At 43.1% G+C, this 13,192-nt stretch overlaps 1 protein-coding gene across 6 annotated transcripts in view; it reads right to left on the bottom strand.

Annotated features, from left to right (window-relative positions):
• Positions 1 to 12,746, bottom strand: part of HDAC11 (histone deacetylase 11) — a 29,910-nt gene extending 17,164 nt beyond the window's left edge. For 2 of the 6 annotated variants that reach the window (XM_065687466.1, XM_065687470.1), the window contains exons 1-4: positions 12,671 to 12,746; positions 11,009 to 11,157; positions 7,827 to 7,927; positions 1,220 to 1,336 (exon numbers count right to left, since the gene is read on the bottom strand). In XM_065687466.1, the coding sequence (XP_065543538.1) occupies positions 1,220 to 1,336; positions 7,827 to 7,927; positions 11,009 to 11,157; positions 12,671 to 12,672 (369 nt within the window). In that variant the 5' untranslated portion in view covers positions 12,673 to 12,746. Of the gene's footprint in view, positions 1 to 1,219; positions 1,337 to 7,826; positions 7,928 to 11,008; positions 11,158 to 12,104; positions 12,409 to 12,550; positions 12,582 to 12,612 lie in introns of those variants that run through there. The other 4 variants (XM_065687468.1, XM_065687471.1, XM_065687467.1 and 1 more) reach the window with 4 other exon arrangements.
• Positions 12,747 to 13,192: the final 446 nt, after the last annotated feature.

Raw genomic sequence — 13,192 nt, 5'->3', positions numbered from 1 at the left:
TTTCTTCTACTATCCCCACACTCAAGAACTTACTGGACCTTTCCTTTGCCACTTCTGTGATCACAACTCTCAGCTCTTCCTCCAACCATGAACAAGATTTTTCTGAACATGTGTTTTTCTGGACATGTAATTATGACCAGTGTTTGGTTTATTACAAAGGCAGTTAAGATGACCTACCTAAAACAAGTAAAACTGCACTGTTAGAAGATGCGTCTGAGTCTTTATAGTAGAGATTTAAGCCCAGTCACAAGTTGTCCAGTCCATTCTACTCCTTTCTCTACTACCTTTTGTAACAGGAAACAACTGGCAAAGCTTCATTTACATACATACATGCAAGTCCAGCAGCTGGATGAGACACAGGTTTAACAAGAGCACTGAAATACTGAAAGAAGTTGACTTTTTTTCTGATAACGATCAAGCACTGAATAGTTCTATCACTAAAAAGAAAATACAACAGAAAAGCAGGATATTTCATCTTGCCTTAAAATCTGGTGAAAACTTGCTCTCTGCTTTCATTTCACACAGTGAAACACAAGAGGGATGAAACTTACTAGTGCCCAGACCCACTTACACGCACCAGGACAGCAGCAACAGCTCATCTCACGTCAGTTCCACAGAATGAAAGAAAACTTGGAGAACTGCTTCCCCAACCTTCTGGGCTCTCTCAAAGACAGACTTCAACCTTCTTCACTGATTCTGAAAACTGCTACACTGCCTTTGATGTTCTTTAGATGATTTATGTCTTTAACGAATTGATACATTAATGAATGTAAGCATTTAAAAATAAGAAGCCTTGATTCCAGTGCAGACTACTAAGTACCTACATGTCTGTTGACACCCAAACATGCAGCTCCTTCCATACAGCACCACGACTCTTTGGCAAATATGTGCTTTAAAACCCACTTCTGTATCAGCAATTCGAACACTGTTAAAAGCTAATTCCACTTCTGCATATGCCACAAGTACTGCCATGTCTATTACTGCCAGTCCAGGCTGCTCCTTCCTCTCTTCTGCAAATTACAGACCATGAACTCAGGTATGTCCTTCTCCTGGGTAGCTGCTAACAAGTGGCAAACTGTGCTCATGGTCAGGACTGTAGCATATCATATCTCACTTTCCTCTGCAGGCTTTAAGCTACACAAAGTATTACCACTAGCAGGTTTATAGTGTTTCAATCGCCAAGTTCAAATAGAATAAAAGTGACTCAAGATCACCTTACCATTATTGTTCCTCCTGTCTGGGTCCGTAGAGGTTTCAAAACTTTTCTCTGAACCACGAAATTGGGCAGGAAGGCGACTGGTGGGATTTCTGTGATTGTAGCAACGACAAATGACCACTACAATGAGAGGAATAAAAAGTTCCAATTAGTGTAGTCTGTCTTAATGACGACATTTAGATCTCTCATGACCCAAATGGTCCTTATTAGTAAGCTCCAAATAGGTTCATCCTCAAGTTGTTAACTATGAAAATCATCACGCCCTATCACCATTGCCAGGTTTTTCAGACCTTAGTATCAAATGGGAATAAATCAGCAATTTTCCAGCAAGCCAGTATTTCAGAAAATCTAACATCCCTGGGACTGGGAGGAAGAATTGTAACACGACCTTCAGCAGCATTAATAGCAGGCTATGCTTGTTCAAGCCTAAAGTATCTTTTCCTGTGTCAAGTAAAAGGATATACCAAGGAGAAAGGAAAAACAGACAACTAAGAAGTTCAATACTGAAGTGAACGCACAGTGCACATTTTAGCACGAAGAACTGATTAGAATTTATTTAGCATATTAAACATTTCTGGAAAACGTTTCAAGGAAATGTTTTGTTGAAAAGTCCGATCATCACAAACATGATTTGAAGGTTAGAACACAAAATATTTGCAATATGTAAATGCTTTTGTGCAAACACATACATTACTTCAAAGACTACTAACATTGCTACCAGCGATAACACTTCTAAATATAATTCAAAGAGTTAGTCACAAGCAAGAAGATACCTCTTCATCCAATACCAAAACGTTCAGGTACTGAAATAGACACCCTGCACAAAGTCTGAATAGATCCCATTTTAGAAGGGAAGAGAAAGCTCTGTGGAGAACTTAGAGCAGCTCCCAGTGCCTAAAGGGGCTACAAGAAACCTAGGCAGGGGCTTTTGACAAGGGCCTGTAGGGGCAGGCCAAGGGGAATGGCTTGAACCTGCCCGAGGGGAGACTGAGATGAGCTCTTAGGCAGAAGCTCTTCCCTGTGAGGGTGCTGAGGCGCTGCCACAGGGTGCCCAGAGAAGCTGTGGCTGCCCCATCCCTGGCAGTGTTCAAGGTTGGACACAGGGGCTTGGAGCAAGCTGCTCCAGTGGAAGGGGTCCCTGCCCGTGGCAGGGGTTGGAACTCAATGAGCTTTAAAGTCCCTTCCAACCCAAACCACTCTGGGATTCTATTTTCTTCAGCATTAGGGAATTCAACTAGATTCAGCACATTTGCTGGCCAGCTGCTGTTAGATGTCTGCTTACGGATGACAGGAGGTACAAGTGGTCAATTTTAACCAAGGACAATCACATGCCAATTTCAGGGTCCTCAGACATTTAGAAATGCTTTGGCTTCCCACTTACCAGTTTTTCAACTACAAAGTACAGTGAGATGAGGTGGAGGGACGGCATTATTCATAAAGTTAAATACTAACTATATTTTGTGAACAGTTCATTTTAAGCTCTTACTACTTTTATATTTGTAAGACATTATTCTGTTACCGTATCATCAGGCCTCCAACATCAAAGTACCTTAACTATATTGTAATACAGTTAATTTTGGTAAAGTCCTTATGCAAGATATTTTAGCTTTTAAACAAGCATAATGTAAAGAACTGGGCTCAATCCTGTTGTTCTAAAATGGAATCAAAAAGGTCACATTGGATAAAACACAATATGATCTCAAATGTGAATGACGATCACAAATTCTCCCAAAGTTTTAACATAGTTTAAAAATATTTTAATCTCAATGGGAACAAGTGGGAGCAATACAGACTCAAATGAACACGTACCCTGCTGCAGGTTTTGTGGGGAATGCAAGAAATCCATACATGGTACGAGGAAAGAGCATGCACAGCTTTCTGTCCGTAGCTGAGGATGCTCAGAGAGCAGTGCCAAGCCCAACAGCTTTCCCTGCTTCAGATGCAGTCCTTGACTGTGTTTGTGGAATTCCTAACATACTGGGGAAGAGTCATGTGACTGTGAGGAAAATCCTGCAGTTCAAGAATGCAGCTTTAGACAAATAAAAATGCTTCCCCAAAACCACCACTGGAATAATAGAGAAATATATTGCCTCAAGCTGCGGACAGTTTTGTGCTATTTTAATTCAATGTGCTGATTTTGTTTTCCAGCATTTCTTGCAATAACTCCTCAGAACAGCTCTGTACATACTCATAAAAAGGAATTAAAAGCAATTATTTGATTGAATACTTTTTCACACCGTAAAAATGAAAGGTGATTTTGCATAGATGAGGACTACATTAATTACATTTTCCAGGCTGCCAGCTGGTTTCTGTAACACGAGTCTTCACACACAGCCGTCTCTTACGATAGAGAACCAACCCTTTATTTTACTTGTTTAATCACTATTTTTTTTGCATTCAAATTGCACATATCAGAATAATGCCAGTGACTATTTCGTTTGGTAGATACTTGCTCTCACTCAGCCACCATCAAATGACTGACTCCAGCAGCATTCTGTAAACATGCAATTATGTAACTGAACAGAAATGAAACCTTGGTCTGGATTCCGGGAAGAGCATCATATATAAATTTAGTGACATGCCTTCACTTCCTCTTTAGTTATCAACTCCATTTAATTCTTCTTTATTTCTACTGCTCATAGCAGAAGATTTTGTAAAAAATATTTACCTTCCTGTGTTCTGGATAAATAATTCAATGCATGAACTTAAGTTTCAATTTTATAAAACTTCCACTCCCTGCTCAAAGGAGTAAAGAAGCCAGGTGAACCCTTAACCAGGTACACTCTCCTTTAACACACCTCCTATTCAGTTAACTACAGTATTATTAAACGTGGCTAAGTGCAGTAACTAAGGTTACATCCAAAGTTACATCCACCCAAACCAAACAAACCAACCAACCCATCACCAGCTTCAGAAGTCCTTAATTTTCCTTGCTTATGCCAAAATTTTCTAACAGCATAAACATTTAAAGAGGACATTCTTGCAGGACTTTATCTTTGAAGTATTACCACTATTAACTTTTGTTCCTTAACTACAAAAGCATTTTTTTAGTAAGGTTAAATGACTTTGCAAATCATTTCAAATTATTAGTGCTCAAGGATTAAAAGTTAAACTGAAAAACTAATATCAGGAAGAGAAAGCTGAAGTAGTTGCTGATACATCTGGATTAATACAAACAGCACATTAATGATCAAACCCAACCCCTGATGCACTGCCTTGTCTTATGCACTCAGTGCATTCCAGCATTATGAAATACCCAATAACACATTGGGTTTTTAGGAAACGTGCAATTTCGTTTGTTAATATCTAAATTTTAACTGTGTTTAAATCTTTGGTTAGACAAAGCTGTTTAGATCCATCTTCAAAAGATATCGAAAGTACGTCTTCAGCTTGAATTACTTCAGATAATATCATAAAGGTGAGTCGTAAGATTGTAATTTTCACAAAAGCTTCCAAATCAAGGTATGAACACACTACTGGCACTGGGAATGAGATACTGCGCTGGCAGCAACCAGTGGTACCCAGGTATCTCCACCCAAAAACCAACCAGCCAAAAAACAATTTGGGTGCATCAGTCTCCTACCAATGAGGCGGAAATATTAAAAGGAAAGAAAAAAAATCACTGCTAACCAAATGCTACCTTACCCTGAAGGGTTTCACTAGTCACTTTAGCTGCTAAGAATGCCCTGCAGCATTTGGGCAGAAGTGTAAGCACTGAAACCTGTCAGACCTTGTCCCCATGACTGAGTATTCTTGTTCAGTTTTTGTATATTCCTACAGACCTTCACCTGACACATTAACATGCACATGAAAATTTAGGTAAAAGGGATCTAATTCATTTTTCTGCTCTCATGACCGTTTAAATTAACATTTTGTAGTAAATCACCACTCACCTTCATGAATTTCTCACAAATGAAGCTTGAAAAAATCAAGCCAGGAGAAGGCACATTGCAGGGAGCAGACAGTGCTGCCAGCACAAGCACTGCATCCACTGAAGAACTGGACAGGGGAACCGCAAGCACTTCTGAAGGAGCCCACTGCATCCAAACTAAACCCACGTTTTCAGCTGCAGTCACCAGCGCAGCGCACACAGCCCAAGCAGCATTCCATGCTGGTTTTTCTCAATGCCAAACACAGCCACAAGTATTGCAGGCTGAACTGAGTATTTTATGAGGCTGCTTCTACTGCCTTCACTCCCCAGAGTCCAACCCTCTTCCCCAGCACCCTGCTGACACCACCAACAGACAGGCAGGCAGGTACCTCAGGTCTCTTGGCAAAGGCAGTCACACCACCAGGCAAGAACCAAAGCCCACAGGCACTTGAGCACCAGACAACACTGTAATCACATCAACCCACTTCTCATGGGTATAAAACCTCGTATTTCTAATAGAATTGTTCATTTAAACCTACAACATTTACAAATATGCAAAACAGACTCAGATTTGTAGTTCAACTGATGGATCACCTGTTTTGGATCACCTCCAGAAAAGCAACTCTTGCATTCCACTGATGCACAAGTGTCACCCTCCTCATTTGCACTTCAGTATTTGCTCATTTATAACAGAACTTCTCACATATAAAAACGGTTCAAATGAAGACTTACACTTTATGAAACCTGCTTTAGTCTCATTGCCTACCTTCTTCCAAACTTTCACAATGCTGCTATGCAGGAAATTCATCATTTTACACACCACTAGAAAAAGGCAGTAAGTGGAAAAGTAGTGCAAGCAAGTTATCCAAAGTCCAGTCAATATCCTGGAAATCTAAACTCTTCAAAGGAACAACTGAGGGGGAAGCACCCAAATTCAAAATGCCAAATGCCATGCTACCTAAAGCAGGGAAAAAGGGAGACTGTTCCTTCCAACACAGACCTAATGTCCAGTACAGCTTGATGTACTTTATGCACACCATTTTGTTTCTCTTCAGCCAACCTCCAGCCAGCTCCTCCAGCTGCTGCTAAGGTACCAAACAGCACTTCTTGCAAGTGTATGAAATTCCCTACCAAATTCATGCTCAAGTTCTACATGCAAAGTACTCAAGTGATCCATTACTTTCAGAGAGCTAAGCATTCCCAGAAAGGCAGGCACCTTTGTAGTCTTCAGAACTGATCTAATACAAACCTACACCAGTTATTGGTAGGTCTGTATTGGCCTGAATTTATATATAGAAAAGCACAGCAGACTTTGGCTAAAGCCATACAGAGCCTTTTCATGTCTAGCCATGTTCTTTTTGGTTTGCAACTAAGCACTTCTATTTTCACTGCTTGATAGGAATTTGCTGGCCTGACCAATTCGACATCTTCCAGTTTCTACAGTTGCAGCAAATATTCTCAAGGAGAGACGCACAGTTCATCACACCTGCAAGCATACCACAATACTAGTTTTGAACACCAAGACACAAGTTATACAGACAATTCCCTATGAAGCCATCCTGTAGGTAATAAAAATAATATTAGAGTATTCCAAAGTGTGCTATGCACATTACACCCCGCTTCAAAGATGTGCTTCAGTAGAAGAGGTAGGTGGTTCTCTAGAATTAAAAGCTCAATATCAAGAATAGCTGCAGTAAGATCAAATCTAATGATGTATGAAATTCCATATAACTTTATAGCACAGAAGGAAGCGTAAGACAACTCAGAAAAGGAGTAAGAGTGAATAAGGTTGACACAAATAATAGAGCCCTTACACAGAAAAATAAGACATTCCAGAAACAGCAATACAAGGACTCTTTCACTGCAGAAGGGCAAAGGTGACAAAAATAACTCCCTTTGAATTATGAAATGGAAGATTACTTCTCATACAAATCCCTTCTCTGCCCTCCAAGTAAAGAGCTGCAAATAAAAGCAATGTCACCTGCACTCATCTGCAAATTCCACCTGTAGATGACTTCATATATTCAGACACAGATATCTCAAGTTTATGTTTTAAAGCTACATTTAACAAACAGATGTTTCATCTAGAAATGCCCAGTGAATACTCTTTAACCCCTGTGAATATGCAATCTTATATAAACTGGTACTGGAAACCTTCACACACAGATAATGTGCAAGGTTATGCCCCTACATCTATCTTTCAACTCTCTCAATATTCCACGGATACAGGCAATGTCTAAGTAGGAAGTCATTACTCCCCCCTACAACAGACTGACAACAGAATCCCCATGTGAGTGCTCTTTTGAGGTTACATAAACCCCAAATTCACAGAGGAATCCTTGTATTAAAAAACACCCAAGGAAGTACTCCATTTTAGTGCTCGGCAATGTATTTTCAATTTCAGAAGAATTTAGTAGAGTAAATCAAAACTTACACTGTTGAAGACAAACTCTGGTACCAAGAAGAATATAATTTACATCTCAAGCATTAACATTTTGCTTATGTTCATGTATCTAACATGATAGACTATCTTTTCCCTCTACCACTCTCTAGTGTGAATTGCTTACTATGGCTATGGTTTTCTTTCCATCTTCTCAATAACAACGTTATCAAATATTACCAAAATGCATCATGTTATAGTATGTAAAAGTGGATTCTGTAATAAATCTGGTAGGATATCTGTTGCCTTTGACACTAATTCTAGACAGTTTACTTGAAAAACATGAATGAATACAGCACCTTTAATTTATTAAGGTAGCGTCTTGTGTGAACAACCAAGAGATCTTCATCAGTAGCTTCCCGTGCCTGTACAATGAAGTCATCTGCAATTAGTTTTTCTTCTGAAACAGGAGAGAAATATCAATTGGCATTGCATACCTTCACTTCCCATAGTCCACCCTGACAAAGAAGCTACTTTGACCTTGACGTAATAACTTCATCTGTAATTAAATCACTGAAATAACTTTTGTTCACTTATTGTTCATCACAGACTTTCCAAATACAGACCCTCCACACACACAAGCTATTAGGGTAGTGTGTATCTGATAAACATTGTTTGCAGGAAGTTTTCAGAGTGTAACCATAGTAACTTCTTGTTCAAACTGAAACAAAGGACAGGTAGTGACAGAGATGCATAGACACAAAAGAATCACAAGACTCCTGACGGTCTACAGCTTGATACACTGGGAAAATCTTAGTGCTCACAGCAACAAATATTCACCATTCTTTAACATGTTTTAAGAAATTCCACAGCTGATACTAGTATTTAATTCCCTAAACCAGGGAATTGAAAAAAAAAAAAAAATTCGGAACAAAACAATTGCTTGGATGTTGATGGAAGCAAACACTTATGCTTAGCTAGGGTAATTATGTCACACCTCTACCTTCATTTAATATTAAGAAATACCAATGACCAGCTCTTAATTTTCCCCCTTAGAGACCAAAGGATAGTTTATTTAAAAACTTGTTTTTACAAGAGCAAGTTACAAAACGTTATTCCAAAATCTTAGAACGTGATCACAGATCAATTTGAAGGCATACATCCGGATATTCTGCCAGGAAGTTCAAGACAGAGTCAGCTTAACCAGCCCAGCAGTGCAGAAGAACCAGGCTGCTTTGCATCTGATCACCCAAATGACAAACACAAGGCATCACGCTGATCCCCCCAGACAAAAGTTGATACTGAATTGCTGCACAGCTGCAGCTTTCTAAGACTGTACCTTTTCTCCAATTTTACACTTGCAGGAGGAAGAAAACAACTCATACACGTGAGAGGTTTTGTTCTGAAGTGTTAGACAAGAACAGCACTTGCAACAATATTTGTTTTGTCATGCTCATGTTTCTCCTGACTGAGGCTTAAGAAACTTTTCATTCATTCATTCAGACAGACACCACATTGCTAACAGTGCCATTCCTGAGGAAGAAGAAAAGTGTGGAAAGATTTCCACTGGTGATTTTCTAGAAGACAGCAGGGAACAGGGTAGATCACCTGTCACCAGGATTTGGTGCAGAGCCGAAGAAAACCAGTAGCGCCCTGGGGTATCCTGTGGCATCTCTCTCCTTTACAAAACAAGCACAGGAAAGCAATAGGAAAAACTGATTTTCTGTGAAAGACAGAATAAAAAGGGGACACTTCACGCAGAGAAGAGCTAGAGGAAAAGCCTTCCCACAGGAGTAGAAAGGCAATGGTTTTGATTAATTAAGAAAATGGTCACAGAACCCAAGACTAAATTATCTGAGGTTGTTAGAGAGAAGATCCAAAACTCAGCTACTCAGTAGAGGGTTAACATGTCTCACCAAGGTTAGACGAATACAAGGCAGCCTGAAGGCACAAGGGCAATAGTAAACTGGAAAAGATCATCAGCTGGGGGAGCCTTTAGGACCACATAAATGGAGAGGCTTATGGAAGAGGCTTGGCTCTCAGACAACCTTGGCCTTGGCAAGGTAACCTTGGCCTTTTCCCTTGATGAGCAAGCTTACACTTTAGGTGAAGAGATGTCAAAACTTTATAGGCCCTCATCCTAACCTTGCTTCTGACACTTGTATTTCCTTAATGCATTTCTGCCTATACCTTCCAATTAGTTTAAAGCAGCAATAACAAAAATCACAGAAAGTTCTGCCTATCACCAGAGCTCTTCCCAAACACTAACAGAATGAGGCTGATAAGGAATGAAATTATATAAGCTGCACTAACCTTTCAGCCTGAAATGCATCATTTGCCAACAGACTGTCTGCAGCCTAGTTGAGTAAGTTACATCCCCCAGCAAGCTGGTCATTAACACCTGTAGTTTCACAAGGAGTGCCCTAGTTCTTGCTACACCAGCTGAAATGGAAGCACAAGGAAGCTTCCCACACTGCTCCCACACTGCAATTCAGGTCTTGCAAGCCTTACATTTGTAAGCTTGCAGTGAACACTGGAAAGATTTTTCATTCATTGCTACAAAACTAAGCCTGTGTTGTTTTAGACCCAGGCTTGGCCCTGAAAAGGAAGAAGAAATTGGAATGGCAAACAGCAGCTACTCTCAACAGGAGACTTAGAGGAAATACTGCTCTTATACATTAACCTAGAACTGAAAGAAAGTGTTGGAATCATTAGAAATCTACTGAGTATGACAACACAGCACACTGAGCTATGTCCGTGAGGCTCCAACATTCTGCACCTAACTTGCGCTGGGCTCAAACACAAGGTTCTGGTGCTCACTTCAGAGGTGGAAACAGTTCTTAAACATCCCACATGAATGTATCCTGTAAAGGCCAAGCAAGGAAATTCTGCTCACTTCATGCTTTCATTCAGATTGCAAAGAACAGAAGTATTTTCAGATGGTCTAAGATACTGCTATGCTCCCTTTTCTCCTTCCTCCTTTCTATTCAGACTTGTAAAGCTCTGGTCCACACTGAAATGAACTATACTAGTTACTCTGACTAGCATTATTAATGCCTCTGGGGAGAGCAAATCATTTAATGAGCTTGAATTTTCAATCCCAGTTCATGAGTTTCACTTTGCAGTGACACCATGACTGAGCTGAAACCAAACTGTGGGTTTATTCGGTGAAGCAAGACAGAAAATAACATTTTCAAAGAACTTGAAAGGCCCTGGTGTAGGATGTTAGCTCTAACATCACAATTTCATCTCTTAAATACTTCATAGACAAGTTCTTCATCAACGTGTAACACATAACATCTGACTCACCTTAGAAATGCTACAATCAATTTAATTTGCTAAGGTTAAAGTGTGCAAATATATAAGAACCCCAAAGCACTCCAAACAGTATTAGAGTGTAGATTAAATCTATACAAGGAGCAATGAAGATGTACAGTCACTATTATATCAGCAATTATTAACATAAGACTGAACTAACTGCAGCATTTCTGTTAGCTTTTGTGCAAATGTTGGTCTAAGAGATACTTTCCATTGTTTTTACCTTTCAGGAAATTGATAACTTTTCCCCATTTCCCTGCATCGAACGGATGCAGCTTCTCAAGTCCCATGAAGGTGATGTTGTAGTCGGGAGAATAGACGATGGGCCAGCATGCTGATGGGGGATCCTCATACAACTCAGTTCTGTGAGGCCTTGAAAAGCAAAAAACAAACTAGTCACCACTGGTAGCAACTATTCACAAAGTCGAGCGTTTTTCTACTAAAATCCCAAATTAGAGTCATTATTAATACTGACTTTACATCAGGAATGATTCCTGAAGATGCTGTTTCCAACAGTTACGGAAGAAAACATAACACTTGGTCATTTAACTGGGCTTCAGCAGTAGGGTGTCAGGGAGAGTAACATACTTCACCTCCAACCAGTACAGTTACACTACTCATTAATGAGTTATGCATACCCACTTCACTGCAGACCTTAATTTATGGAAATACTTGCTTCTTCCCACTTGCCTTTCAAGTCTATCAAGCAGTACCTCTGCATTGTGTCCAGTTTACAGACCGCATAACCTTTAAACACCACATAACCAGACTTCCATGTTCACGCCTGTATTCAAACACAACTGGAAAAGCCAAACCACACTGCTCCTACAGGACACCTCCATCAAAACAAGAGTGGCAAGACTTCTAGGATCCTTGGCGCAACAGATTACTTTGTGACCAGCCCAGCAGAAGTTAAAGACGCTTGGGTTTGTATCTGCACAGCATACAACCACAGGACATAATCTCAGCTCTAGATCTCACGTGTGTAACCCCTACCAATGCTTTCTTTTACCCTCCTAACTTCCTGTATTCCCCAGGTACAAGGGCAGACAGCAGAGCCAGCTCGGAGCCCTCCTTCACAACCCGTCCACCGAACGGGCAAGCAATGCTGTGCTCTACATTCACAAACACACCCCCCCGGGGTTCCGTGGATGCCCGTGCGCACGCAGTGCCAGGGGGCAGCCCGGGCCCCAGCGGGGCTTCTGTGCCCACTCTCAGCCCATTCCACCTCCCTTCTCCACCCCAAGGTCCCTGTTCCTGAGCCGAGACCTCTGAGCCCCCAAATCTAGCCGAAGTTTCCACAAGGCTTCACAACTTACCGAGCAAGACAAAAGCATCTTTGTCAGGTGAACAATACAAACAGGAAAAAACCCCAACCCTTATTTCCAGCCTAAACATGCTCAAAACCACCCTTTTACAATCCATCCAAGCCCGAGCAAGGACGCCAGACACGAGCACAACGGAGGGTTCCGGCCGCCCGCAGCCGCTGTCCCCACACGCTGCCCACCGGCAGAGCCAGGGCTCGGCGGAGCCTTCCCTCCCACCGCGCAACAACAGGCGGCGGCCGCAGAGCTGGATGCGCCTCCGGCAGCGCCACGGCCCCGCGGCTCAGCGAAGCGGCCCTTCGGCCGGGGTGCCCCCGCGACCAGCGCCCTGCCCTCGGCGGGGGCCCAGCACACCCGGGCCAGGGCCGCCGGGAGCGGGGCGGAGCGGGGACCTCCCGGTGCTGGCCTGAGGCCGGGCTCGGGAGGCCTAAACCCCGCACCTGTCGGGGCGGGCCGCGACGGAGGGAAGCGGCGATGCCGCAGCCCGCCTCGCCGGGCCCACCTCAGGGCTCGGTCCCGCCGCCGTGCCCCCAGCCGGCCCCGCGCGGGGCGCTACTCACATCCCCCCGCCGCGCTCCGAACGGGGCGCCCGCGGCCCGGCACCGACAGCCCCTGCGGCCCGGCGGGGCGGGGACACGGAGCGCCCGGGCAGGCGCGGGGCGGGCGGAGCGGGGCCCGCAGCGGCGGCAGCAGCGGGGAGCCCCGGCGCTGCGAGAGGGGCGGGCCTGGCTCGGCGCAGCAGGTCTGGTGGCACATTGGGCGCTGCTGCCGAGAGCCTGCATCGCAGAACCACAGAATCCGCCTGGTTTGTGGTGAAGGGAGCTCAAAGCTCCTCCAGCTCCAGCCCCTGCCACGGGCAGGGACCCCTTCCACTGGAGCAGGTTGCTCCAAGCCCCTGTGTCCAACCTGGCCTTGAGCACTGCCAGGGATGGGGCAGCCACAGCTTCTCTGGGCACCCTGTGCCAGCGCCTCAGCACCCTCACAGGGAAGAGCTTCTGCCTAAGAGCTCAGCTCAGCCTCCCCTCGGGCAGGTTCAAGCCATTCCCCTTGGCCTGTCAAGGGCCTCACAACGATTCCACACA

Source organism: Lathamus discolor, chromosome 7 (assembly GCF_037157495.1).
Source record: "Lathamus discolor isolate bLatDis1 chromosome 7, bLatDis1.hap1, whole genome shotgun sequence".
Taxonomy (NCBI): Eukaryota; Metazoa; Chordata; class Aves; order Psittaciformes; family Psittacidae; genus Lathamus; species Lathamus discolor.
This window is presented reverse-complemented; position numbering and strand designations above follow the sequence as displayed.